The sequence below is a fragment of the Ciona robusta genome, chromosome 12, assembly GCF_009617815.1.
Source record: "Ciona robusta chromosome 12, ASM961781v2".
Lineage (NCBI taxonomy): Eukaryota > Metazoa > Chordata > Ascidiacea > Phlebobranchia > Cionidae > Ciona > Ciona robusta.
In genome coordinates this window covers 6698775-6711984 of record NC_143246.1, presented here as the reverse complement: position 1 = coordinate 6711984, position 13210 = coordinate 6698775, and the positions used below count along the sequence as shown (strand labels likewise).

Genomic DNA, 13210 nt, shown 5'->3' with positions numbered 1-13210 from the left:
AACATATCAAGGATCATATTATTACAATAAAGAGAAAGAAATTAACAGCAGAACGACAGTTGTTAAAACACGCTATGAATATAAGTGTGGGAAAGAGCCTCAGTGAAAAAGTGTGGCGGTTGCAACCAATACCAGAAGCACAATTCCAAATACTATAAACAAATTCCAATATTGAATAATATTAATAGCATTTTTACTTTATATGTTACAGCATTATTACTTAAAAGGTGCATCCACAAGACCCAGCAAAGTTCCTTTTCGTCCCATTGGTATTTTCGTTTCATATTTTATTGGTTTATTCTCTTCATACCAATATTTCATCCCTTGTCTACCATGTTGGTAGTAAACGGACGTTTTCGGTATTTTCTTCAAGTTTATATATTGTTTCTTCGTTTTTTCCAATGCAGGTTCTTTTGGGCTACCTACTGGTGTTGTAGTTTTGGATGTCTTGTCGTTTTTCTTCGTGAGACATTCATTTTTAATTGGCGGTTCTATATCTTGGTACTGACGTGCGTGTATTCGCTGTAAACCAATTCTAGCGTGCATTAGCAAGCCACTGTCTAAATCTCTTGGTGTCTCCGTGAGCGACATAATAACACTTGATACCAAAATTGCTTAAATATTAAAAATATTGCTTAAAATAAACAAACTCAATTTCCCATAGCAACAACACTGTGTTCACAAACCTCGAATGCAGCGAAGTGTGACTTAAGGGGCTGTTTATATATCCCCCATGACGTCATATATTTGCTTTTTTCTTTTTTAAATATCGTTCTCATGTATGGGCAATGTATTATGCAATGTGGTAGGAACATGTATCCGTGTTTTTACGAGAATTTAGACCACAATTTCTTAATATTTAGGAACATTATTGCATATTTTGGAGTTTAAACTCGAAGCTAGTAGTCGCATTAGGAACTAGATAGTATTTGACTTTTTAAAAATAGTTATTTAGGCCTGTTTAGTTTGATTTACATAAGTCACTTTTTTAATCCTTTTTTTTTTTTTAACAAAACATAACTAATGTATTATTAAGATAAGAATGTAAATTCAGAGCGTGTCCAATTTTTAACGATAGCATGTTTTTATGACTGTTGTTTTGTTGCCTCCTCATATTTGATTTATTTTCCATCTTTGTTACCTTAATTAAAGAGACAAACAAAAGTTATTATTATCTTTATCTTGTGTTATTGAATTGATAATTAAACTGCGAGTTTCAAAACTATATAATCTTTGTTTCTGCTGTACATAGGTCTTATAGTAACTGCAGTTCATGGATAAAATATTACAGTGCGCGCTGAAAAGACAACTCTGGGGCAAATGTAATTACAAACTAAAGTTCTCAACGTTTGTTTCTAAAACAAGCAATGTATTGCTACGGCCAGATATTCACAAAGACATTTTTCTTGGTAAATACAATCTAGCATCAAATGCAAAAGCAAAATTCACATCAAAACTGTATAGCACTGATTCATATGCAACTACTGTTGAACAACAGCTTATTAATGAGTTCGAACTCAACCAGAAGCAAGCTGACAACTTATTGAAAAGGTTTCCAGAACTGAATGATATCTCTGCACAAGAATTTAAAATCAAGCGTGATTATTTAATGCATCTTGGGTTAAAGGTTGGACAAGTCCTAATGAACAGTCCAAAGATATTTCTCATACATCAATTGGCGCTTGAAAAAAGGGTGAACTATTTGCTTGTTGAAATTGGTTACACCAGAGCAGCATTGGTGCATTTGTTTTTATCAGCACCCGTAGTGTTTAATGAAACAACTGAAGAAATTTATCAGAAACATTACTATGTTCATGTTGACATGGGGCAGAGGGAAGGCTGGTTTACTGAACCCGACACTCTTGGTTTATTGCAGTATAACTTGCAACATTTGACGGAGCGCCATCTCTTTTTGTCCAGGCGAGGGCAGTATATTGCCGTGGATCGCCACGGCAACACAAAAATCATAAACCCGACTCTGAAAGAAATGTTTTGCTCGAACATAGATGAATTCTGTAACAAAGTTGCAAAATGTAAAGTGACAGAGTTTCAGTTGTTCAGGAAAATGGTTGAAATTGAGTTAAAAATTAAAGAGGATTTTACAAAAGATTCAGCCACAGTGGTTGATGATGAAGAACAAAGTTCGGAAAATGATTTTGCAAATAATTTATTGAAGCATTTATAACTCCGAAATGTTAGAATAACATTTATAACCCTAAAATGTTTTAATAACTTACCTTCTGTTTTTGTCATTTCAGCTTAAAAAAATTATACATTTCTAAATCTTTCTGGAATCTTATTTATTCCCCAAAACCATCACATTGTGTCTTACTTTATTCAATTTACAATTTAATATTTTTTTCACAAAAGGTGTATTTAATCTCTTTTTACTTTTAACTGGAGTTGTCACTTTACTTGCCACCATCATGCCACTGGTTGTCATGTGTGGGGGACCATGCACAGGGAAAACAACAAGATGTGGAGAATTGAATAAATACCTCAACCAACATCATCCTGATGTTAATGTTGTTGTTGCAAGCGATTTAAATATTGTTCGAGATTCTGTTTTTGCCGATTCTCGGAAAGAGATTGAAACAAGAGGCGCGCTTAAATCAGCAGTTGAACGAGATGTTTCCGATAAAAACGTTGTTATTGTCGATTCAATGAATTATATTAAAGGTATAATGTAGTGTGTAAAACCAAGTTATTGGTAAACTTTGGGGCAATTCGTATACTGTGACATAAATACCAAGGCCCATTGTCATGGCATGCTACATTGTGCCATGATTCATGTTCTACTGCAAAGTATTGCTCCTGGATGTAGGAGTTAAGGTATTTTATTTTCACACTAAAATATTAGGAGTTTCATATTTTATAATGTATTTTTCGAATGAATTTTCATTTAAATCGGTCCATCATTTTTATAAAAACTAAAACTAATAATCTTCCACAGGGTTTAGATATGAATTACACTGTGTGTCGAAATATGGGCGAACCACGTATTGCGTAATTCATTGCGCTGCTTCTATTCAACAAATCCATCAATTCAATGAACAAAAAAAAGATGGAGAAAAATATTCAAAAGAAATATTGGACGGTATAATAAAATACAACAATGCTAGTGGATAATCTTCCCCTGCATTATCTGCTAACAACTAAACTTAACAACCGACCACTAACCCCTATAACCACTAAGCACTGACCACTAACCCCTATACCAGTGGTTCCCAAAGTTTTTTTAGCGCGACCCAAATCAGAGTTTTATAAACATCTCACGACCCATAGGTAATCCTTTAGCTGGTGGCCACCTAAAATTTTGGGTTCAAAATGTCCAAATTAACTTTGAAAATGCGCGATAAACATGCTGCGGCAGCGTAATTCGCTTGACTTGCGTATAAGGTTAACGATTTATTACGTCACAATAGTATTATGTTCTGTCACAATAGTGATGTATTACGTAAGTTAAGGGACGTTATAGACTTGTTTTCGTACTGTTTTATGGCAGTAAAAACCTTAAACCCCTAATTCCCAGCCAATAAACCCTAACGAATTATGTAATCTGTAACGTAGATCAAACGTAACAATACGCATTCTATGACGTAATAATCTAACCTCTGTTTAATTCATAACGGCTCGTGTGGAAAATACGGTTACGCAGCACGATTTCGCACATTTTCAAAGTTATTTATCGACACAAACGCCCGAGTTTTTTAAATCTTCAACTGTTTGTGTGGATCTTTCAATGTATTATTGAAAAAAAGGCTAAAATACGATGCATGTGCCTCTTTAACATTCAAGCCTGCTTTAAACCTCCTACATGCCTAATGATTTACGTGTCAATCCCTATTATGACGCAAATATTCGACGTGTGAATTGCTATTATGTCGTAATTAATTGCCAGGTTAAACAATCGCTATTATGATGCAATGAATCCACGTGTGAATGCCTACTATTTCGTAACAAACAGCCCACCTGGCTAAGAAAAACATGGTAAATATAAGGCTGAACTACAGCGCAAACCTAACCCGAACGCTTAAAAAGAAAAAAACTCGTTTTAATAAATTTGAATCATCACCTTGGCGCGACCCATTCTACAACCCTGTGCGACCCATGTTTGGGTCGCGACCCATACTTTGGGAACCGCTGCCCTATACCCACTAGTTCTTTCTCCATAACTACACACTTTCCACCAGCCTGATTTGTAAAGAATAGAAAGATTCTTCACTAGTGTCGAAACATCTGCAGGTTATTATTAACTTACCAGAAAAAGTTTTTTTATAGATTTTAACCAGAAACCATCAGAAGTATTTTTAGATTAAATTCACCTACTTTATGCTTCAGGTTTAATGCAGAGGTTTGAGACTCCTAACTCCATGTCACGATGGGACTCACCATTGTTTACCATCAACCCTGATGATAAACTACCCACGCAAGATATATGTGATGCTATATTTAAAACTAAGAAGCAGAAGCCGAACCTTTCCACACAGAATCCCCCTCTTATGTCGCCTACGTTCGTTTACGAAGCAGATAAGATGCTACAGGTTCTTGGTTAATCTAATCTGTGTAACTTGTTTTGCATTCTAGCAATTACAAAATATGATTGTGCTGTTTCTGTGTGTCTGATGTATAAGAAGACACCCATGTTATAACTCGACAGTGAACATGAGGTGTATGAATACATCATGTGTGTTTGATGTATAAGAAGACACCCATGTTATAATTTGACAGTGAGCATAAGGTGTATGAAATTCCAAATACAGCATACATGTCTGGTGTATATATCTCGTTAATTAGAATTCATCTATTAGAACTTGGCAACGGGCAGGTGTAAAAATACAACAACCTTCTTACTCATATAAAAATCAAATAACAATCTCCTACCAATTATTATTTAGAGCATCGGAGCTTCAATCCTCGCCTCCCAGAAAACCTCCGGACCCGGTGATGTTGTTTCACTCCCGGACACAAACGAAACTTACACGATCTCGGATAAACTATCAGTAGCTGACATGCGTCGTCAACGGAAACAATTCCTTATTTATCTTCGAGCGAACCCGGTGTCTGACATCAAACAAGTCCCGAAGATGTTTCTGTATTTTTTGTCAAATTCTGTCTCATGATAAACCTTGAAGATAACATGCAGATAATATTATCTTTAAGTATGCTGCTGCATCAAGATATTATGTTACTGCTGCAAACATGATGTATTTATTGGAGAATTAATCTTCTGTCCCACAACAAGTTTAAGAAGGTTTTTAATAAAAATGAATATTTAATAAAATCGACAGATTTTAACTTGGTAAAAGTTTTTTTTTAATAATAAGACTGAAAAATATTCTTTGAAAGATTTAGGGAAAGAAAGTGCATTATAATTAATAGATTATGTTTTCTGCATTTTACTTATATCATTTTGAATAGGTTTTAAATGTGACGTTTTAAGTCCTGTTTACATTTCATAGAACTGCCTTTTTAAATGTAAATAGTGAGGTGTTATTTAAATACATCTTAACTTATTTAAAACCTGTTAGAAGTGTAATGTCCGAATATGTGAAGTCATATGGCAACACACAGGAATCGGACCAGAGTTGGGCCATTACTCAAAGTATAGCAACAATTTTTATCAAATTGCTTTTGTAGACTCCTTACATGATAGTATACAACAGAGACATTGGTTTAACAGTTTAAGTTTTTCTAAAAAATTGAATATATTTATTAAAGTATTCAGCAACAATTGCGAGAAATCGGTAGGAACATAATTATTTGGATTATTTACATTGAAACTATAGAACACAGTGAAAACATCTAATGTACACAGTTAATTACAATCTATTACAAAGTGAACAGAGGATTGTGTTTGTATTGAAGTAGGAAAGTAGGTGTGAAAATGTAATGGTGAAGTATGGGGTGATATTTGTACAGATTTTTACAATATGCTTGTAGTATTGAAATATGGGTTGCTGTAATATAATTGAAAGATTTTGAAAACTGCTGTTGTTTAGATTGGCTTTAACATTGGATAATAGGATCTAATGTTTAAATTAATGCACTAAAGTTTGTTTTATGTTAATCATAGTTTAAATCAGTTTATAACGATCGTTTTGGATGTTTTCATTCATTCATACAAGCTTTTAATATTGTCGAATAAATTGAGGTGCTTGACGAATGCTTGGGAAATAACACAGAGTTTAAAGGTTAAGACTCATTAGTGCAAATGTGGTATGAAGAATTTGTAAATACCTTTATCATTATGTAATCGTGTATTGAGTGTAAGGGTGACATAGTGTTTGATATGAACATGATGAGAAATTGTGATAACAGTTACACCTCGAGTTTTTAATTGTAAAAAGACCATTTGCATTATATTGTATAAAACAAACAAAGTACTAACTAACTACAGTCAGAGTAGTCAATCTGGTTACCAATGGTCAGATGTAATTTGTACAAGCGACGCTAGAACTATATTGAAAGTGTATAAGGTTTGAATGGATTTCTTTACATGTGTTTTGTGTTGGGATTTTTGTGAATTTTAATCTGTATAGAGTGTTTTGTGTTGTAGTGCAAATGTTGTTAAAGTTTGCATAAATAAAACTAGAACCGATATCCATAATATTCGACGTATTTCATTTGTTGCGATTCACGAATTGATTCGAGAAGTTTCTGTGCACGCCGTGCTTCACGTGCTTGTTTAAGTGATTGTCGTCTTAGCAACTTATCTTGCATTTGTGCTTGCCGTGCAGCTTCGTTCTTCTTGCGCAACCACTGACGAAACGCTTTCCTGCACTCAGCTCTTTCTCTGTAGAGGAATGGCTAGTTAAAAACTTTGTATTTTACTTGTTTAAGGTGGCTGTACACAGTAGCCGGAATTCGTCTGTTTTGTCCGGATTTAGCTGTCGCATGCTCGGTAATGGGTTTGCATACAACTTCGCAAGCGAATTCGCATGCGGGATACTGTGTATTGAAACGATTATTTCTAATGTATAAACTTACAGTATGTTATGTATGGTGGAAAAGGTTTTTAAGATTTTATTTCAGGTTTACATTGTAACCGTCCTAGGGTGCAAGCATCAAACCCCTCCCATGTGAGTAAATCCTGGTTTGAATCCTCTGTCTCCTGACAAGCTATATAAACTCACCCATTAGAATATGCATCTTACCTAATATACCATCCTTCGTCAATCTCTATCTGCTGTTGTTGGACTTCAATCCTTTCCTTCTTTGTTTGTTTTCTCTTGTCTTTCAACCAAGTGCTGTAAGCTTCGGCAGCTTCATTGGGATTCTGGGGATAATATAATGATGATGTTAACACCTAATTTCCTATTGAATTTATTTATGGGATCTTACAGTAAATTAATACCTAGTGTGTTACATACAACAAACAGTAACATTTGTCAGGATAAAAATGATTGGTTTAAGAAAGTAGATTTTGGTTTAAATACATAAATATTGTAATAGCCAAGATATATTTAGAACATCTGTGTTATACCGTCTGTAGTTGCCGTGTAACGCAGAGCTAAATAAGTTTTATTCATTAATTCAGTGTGGCTATAACATGCATTCATATATTCTAACTCTAGGCATATAATTCACTCCAACCTTCTCATTATCTTTCCTCCTCCTCTCCGCCACTTGTCTTTCTCTCTTCCTTTGCTCTTTAATCTGCTCATTCTTCCTCTCCAGCCAGCACTTCCAAGCATACTCGGCCTCCTGACGAGCGGACTCCTCCTCCGCTTTCCTCCGAGCTTCTTCTTCCCTTTCTCTCGCAGCTTTCGCAGCTGCTCTCTTCCTCATCAGCTCTTTCAACTCCGGAGAGTAACAGAACGTCTAGGAATAGTTAAAAATTAAAAAAGAATTTGTTTTCCTAAGGGTCGAAAAATTTTATAATAGAACATCTAGAAATACTAGGAATAAATCTTAGTTTTAAAACGTCAAAACATTTTTTGTGTTATTCTGTATACATTTATTTAGTATATTTTTACCTTATATATACATATTTTCTTTACCTTAGCAGTATAATTGCTTGATGGTGTTGTTGGTGCGTTGTTCGCTGAGAAAGGTCGATAATTACTTGTGGGTGGATGTGTCTTGCTGCTTCTCACTGGGGCTGATTTGGGCCGAGGTTTCACTGGTGGTAGGGGGTTGTAATGGTTACCGTTGACAACTGCTACGTTATCAGGATGACCCCCATTCACAGGAGGTAGTATTGCTTTCAGTTCGCTCGCACCAACAAGTTCAAATTTTCCGTCTCTTTCAATCAAAACTTTTTCATCTTTTCTAATTTTTTGTCCGTTAATTTCCACCGTTTCATTTCCCTGCTGCGTGAGTCTCATGTCTTCCATAGTTTTCGTTACTTTTCTGTTTTTTAATAATAAACAGAAATATAGACTGACACAACAATGATAAGCACCCCTGTCTCTTATCTAGGGGTTGTGGGTTCCAGGCATGTCGCTAATACCATTGTGGGCATATGTATCCTGGGCGGGCACAAGATGTATGGAACAGAACACCCATGTTATTATTACTATTGTTGCCTCGCCACGCGAGGATAAAGTAAGTTACATTTATTCCTATATTATGAGTCACTTATTTAAAAACATTATAGAAATAATCAAAAAGTTAAACGCAGTGGTTCTTAAACTGCTTCTCAAATAAGATCTCTTTAAGGCTTTAAAATTATTGATATACCATTTTATTTAAAATTAAAAAAAACAAAAAACAAATTAAGTCCAGATAAAAAAAAATTGTCAAACTCACTCAGCTTCATCATCTGAAGAGGAAGATGATGACGACGAATAATCTTGAGGAGGAGCTTCAAAGTCGACCAACTTCGGTTTAAAGATGACTCTTCTTTCTCGCTCAGATTCACTCTCATCCATGCTGTCGTTCTTCAATGCTTCATTTGCCTGCATGAACCAATGTGAAAACTACTGTTTCAAAACCTATGTTGCATAAAATAAGAAGGTAAGTCTGTTTTCCTGTATTTTAAGTTCTAAAAATTACAAATAATATAACTAACAACTAAACAGCTTTTATTGCAGTATCTTACTGTACTGTATTATATCATTTATAACATTGAAACAATATATAAATTTTCTTCTTTTGTATAAAACTTTAGATTTATTACACCAAGTATCATCTGTCATGCAACAAGGCATCATAAAAATGTTGATATTTTAAAAAATTATCTGTTTTATACAAAAAGAGACAACTTTAATTTAAACTAAGCTTAATAGTAAGAACAGCAGAAGAATAAAATACTATGCTATCTACCTCTTAACTGAGTGTGGACAAATAAATGTGTTGTCAGGACAGATTCTGTGTTAGAATCAACCAATTGTTTGTTCCATTGTTTCGTATTCTATACTGGTTGTGATGAAACAATGAAACTCGTCTGGCTCGAGGTTTAAAAATAAATAACCCAATCCTGCCACCCATTGTGGGGTAATGGAATAAAACAATGGGGCAAGTTCACACAATACTCAACAAAACAATAGATATTAACAAATAGAAAAACGATCAAATTTCAAATAAACTTTCAAGGAAAATGGAGCGTTGGTAGTTTTGATTGACAGGTAGATAATTGGTTGGTAGAATTGATATTGCATTGATATAGACCGTTTTTGCAAAGAACTTGCCCCAGTGATTTTGTTTACAAACTATTAGTTATGCATGTCATAATTTGTCACAAGCACTTAAGTTAAATAAAGAATGAACCAAAACAAATGTACATATTTAATCTTTGCTACCACAACCAAAGAGATAAATAGAATTTAAGTTAATTTATATAACTTTAAGTTTAAATGATAGCTTATATGCTAAGACTGCAGTGTGGCATGTGTGTTATAGGTGTGAAAAATACTATGGCAATAACACAACATGTTGTCTGAAAACACTTTGCAAACGTTGTTTTCATGAATCTTTAAATCCATATACTTAAAGGTTATGTTAAACAAAGCCCATTCATTTCAAGCCACTTCGAACCACTATGCTCAACATTATGTTTGTAAATGTCGGCCATGAATAATTTATTGTTTCAACCATACATGCGACATCTGTTTCAATGGATCCACAATTTGTATTGTTGTTAATAAGTAACTCGGAACATAAAAGAAACAAGATCCTATTTGTACAACGCACTCAATATATATAATTATGGCTTGTATTGTGTTTGTATAGGAATTACTGTATAGTTCTACTTCCTACGATATATAACAAGCCTTTATGGCCTAATTGCACAAACGTGTTTTACAATGTTAAACCTAATTTACATTTTATACAGGTTGTGTTGCAATTTTTAACAGAATTGGTTATTTTGCCCTAAGTTCTAATAAAGTATTATATATTTAAAACGTTAAAAAACCAAGTAGTTAACATTGGAACAGTAAAAGCATATCCGCATGCCACAGGCAAAAACATATGCACTCTTTACATCTGTGGCTGGGAAAGGAATAAATATATTTCACCCCAAATAAAATCCAATTGCTACCCTGGTAAATGAATTGACTAAACCATACTTTCCCACCTACAGATGTTTTTAGGGTTTGGGGGAAAAAATGCGCACCAACTCTGTGACTTCTTTAAAAAAGAAACATTTCTGTTAAAACAGGGGTTCTAAACTAAATACTAAACTGATAACTAAACCATAATCCAATTTGTCCATTCCTGGTTAATTAATTAGCTGACCCACCTTTTCTAGTCGTTCCAACACATTATATTCTTCCCCTTCATCTGCATCGTTACGCAAAGTATTTTCCTCCAACTCTCTTCTGCCCTCTAGTGTTAAACCATCATCATCATCGTCGTCCGTGGTTGGAGCGTCCGATGTTCGCTCTTCCCCTGTGATGTCATAATCAATGACATGGATTATACCTTGCGTGATGACATCACAATTAATGACATCACACTGGATGACATTACAGTTTATGACATCACAAGTAGGTTATGTTTTTATATTACTTCTTAAATTACAAAGGTGGCATTTTTAATGCTACAATATTATAAGGTTGTCTTCAACAAATAGTTATACAATATAATTTTCCCGGGAGATTTCTAGGTATATAACTTGTTGTATATTACGTAAATCCTAATTGTTATAAAGTTATAATATATGTTATAACACGAACCATCTGATGTATTTTCTCTCTTTTCAAATTCTTTCTGGTTTTCTTTCTCATTTTCATCATTCTGTTGATGAAATATGAACAGACGAGATGTTTATGTTTAAAAAGTCAAGTTAATATATATGTGGTGTTAAGAGTTTAAAACAAATAAATGCCATTGGACAGACCTACATATAGATTACGTTTGCAATTACATTTTTTGTGTTGGCCAAATCTTTTAAACGGCCAAGTTTGTATCTAAAGTGTTGGTACTTAAACATGCATTATTTGTTTACAGACACATATGATTACAACTTAGAAACAGATAAGGTTGTACTAGCTGGTTTAACGGCACATATATATGGAAAATATCAATTCAGAAACATTTCAATTACTTTCTCTGTCTTGTCGGAATCTTTGAGCAGCCAACCAAGATCCTTCTCCCAATCTTTTTCATGACTTTCCTCCATTATAAAATAAGATAACCAGCAGCAGATAAAATACTAACTCTACAAAAAGTAACAAGTAAGGCATAGAAATCTTATATGAACAAAGTTGTGGGGAAGAAGAAGGGAAAGTATTTTAACAATGGAATTTCAAAAGCATTTTGCAACATATCGAAAATTATTGATATAACATAAATGAATGAATACAAACACAATTAACCAATAGATGTTATTTTAAATAAACACCAGAGCACAACTGATTACTTTTAATCGAATAAGACAATTTAAACGACTGCACATAAAAAACATTACAGCAACAAACATTCACATATTTAATTGAAATTTCAACCCAGGAGCTGCTTTATATCGGAACTCTCCAACCCAAGGTTGTCCGTGGTGGTCGTTGAAAACCCCGTTTCCCTGCAACTTGCTTTCCACGAACTCACCCTTATACACACAACCATTAGGCCATGTATAAGCCCCCATCCCATCATACTTGCTGTCTCTCATTTCCCCTTCGTATTTCGCACCACTTGGAAACTCCACGCGACCGTTGCCATTCAGCTTGTCGTGGCTCCAAGTGCCAGAGAACACGATGCCACCGACCGTGGTGTGGGTTCCCACCCCGTGTCGTACAATGGTTCCTTCCTCATTAACCTGAAATTCTCCTTTATAACGATCTTTGTTCGGAAACACAAACTCCCCACTAGGTGTTGCTGGTACTTCTTCTTCTCCGTCTTTCTTTTCTTTCGACTTTTGACCCATTTTCGATGCAAACAACTATTTTTATAATTAACGCACATAAATCAAAATAAGGACAAAGTTAAACACTATATACAAGCATATTAAAGTCAAATATTACCTATTTGTTTTAACCTCAATTACTTTAGATTACGCACAGTAATTGTATGATGCTACTCGTGCCTTGGTTATATCAAATATTCATGTGTAGCTTTTAATTCTGCTATTTTTGGGGGATTTATTTTTACCATAAAACTAAAATGACAAATTTAAGCCATTATTTTTATTACTCAGGCGTTAAAACTGATTAATACATCTTAGATTTGAATCAGGAAATATTAAACGTTACTTACAATTGACCATCAAACAAATAAAACACCTTTAATATCCAACAAAACCCAAAAACCTAATAAAATTTCTCTGTTTTCTTAGCCCGCGTTACTTAGACACGCTTGAGTGGTTTCTATCTTAACAACGGAGATAAAGATTTAATTTACAACGATTCGTGCGTTTATGTTTGCACTTTTTTCAATTTGTGGGTCTTTTCAGTGTAGTTTTTATCTAAAAAATGTTTTAATACAATATAAATAATATATATAGTTTTTAACGAGGTATGCTTCGCTTTACTAAACTCTAAATTCTGAGAATGTACTATAAATTAACGCTTAAAAGTATTTTTTATTCATGTTACTACAATCAGTACCTATAAATTAATCGTATTAAAAAAATTATATTTTTGACTCGAACACCTGTCCGCTAGATGACGCTAAATAACATAGCAACGCTGTGTTGGCTCGGTTGCTAACAAAGCGTTTCTTTTTCGTTTTTTCTCTCGCTGATTTACCAAGTTCAAATTATAAATTAAACCGCTAGATCTAGTGTGGATATAGTATGCGAGTCATAACGCCGTGTTTGAGTTAGATT

At 34.1% G+C, this 13210-nt stretch overlaps 4 protein-coding genes across 4 annotated transcripts; 2 read left to right on the top strand and 2 right to left on the bottom strand.

Moving 5' to 3' along the window:
- The first annotated feature begins 1177 nt into the window (after window positions 1-1177).
- On the top strand, window positions 1178-2512 carry LOC149727299 (transcription termination factor 4, mitochondrial-like). Its single transcript, XM_089890227.1, has one exon. The coding sequence runs from the start codon at window positions 1274-1276 to the stop codon at window positions 2183-2185; it is 912 nt and encodes a 303-aa protein (XP_089746353.1). The 5' UTR covers window positions 1178-1273; the 3' UTR covers window positions 2186-2512.
- LOC149727298 (protein KTI12 homolog) lies at window positions 2427-5298 on the top strand. The gene is made up of 4 exons (XM_089890229.1): window positions 2427-2679; window positions 2954-3097; window positions 4342-4544; window positions 4899-5298. The coding sequence occupies exons 1-4, from the start codon at window positions 2427-2429 to the stop codon at window positions 5121-5123; spliced, it is 825 nt and encodes a 274-aa protein (XP_089746355.1). The 3' UTR covers window positions 5124-5298.
- Window positions 5299-6451: 1153 nt separating this feature from the next.
- Window positions 6452-11633, bottom strand: LOC149727297 (coiled-coil domain-containing protein 181-like). The gene is made up of 8 exons (XM_089890218.1): window positions 11495-11633; window positions 11124-11184; window positions 10688-10836; window positions 8755-8903; window positions 8004-8355; window positions 7597-7824; window positions 7158-7279; window positions 6452-6796 (listed from the first exon to the last, which is right to left on the bottom strand). Exons 1-8 carry the CDS (start codon window positions 11567-11569, stop codon window positions 6592-6594), a joined length of 1341 nt encoding a protein of 446 aa, XP_089746344.1. The 5' UTR covers window positions 11570-11633; the 3' UTR covers window positions 6452-6591.
- LOC149727296 (uncharacterized) lies at window positions 11608-12770 on the bottom strand. The gene is made up of 2 exons (XM_089890241.1): window positions 12640-12770; window positions 11608-12325 (listed from the first exon to the last, which is right to left on the bottom strand). Exon 2 carries the CDS (start codon window positions 12308-12310, stop codon window positions 11870-11872), a length of 441 nt encoding a protein of 146 aa, XP_089746367.1. The 5' UTR covers window positions 12311-12325; window positions 12640-12770; the 3' UTR covers window positions 11608-11869.
- Between the last annotated feature and the right edge of the window lie 440 nt (window positions 12771-13210).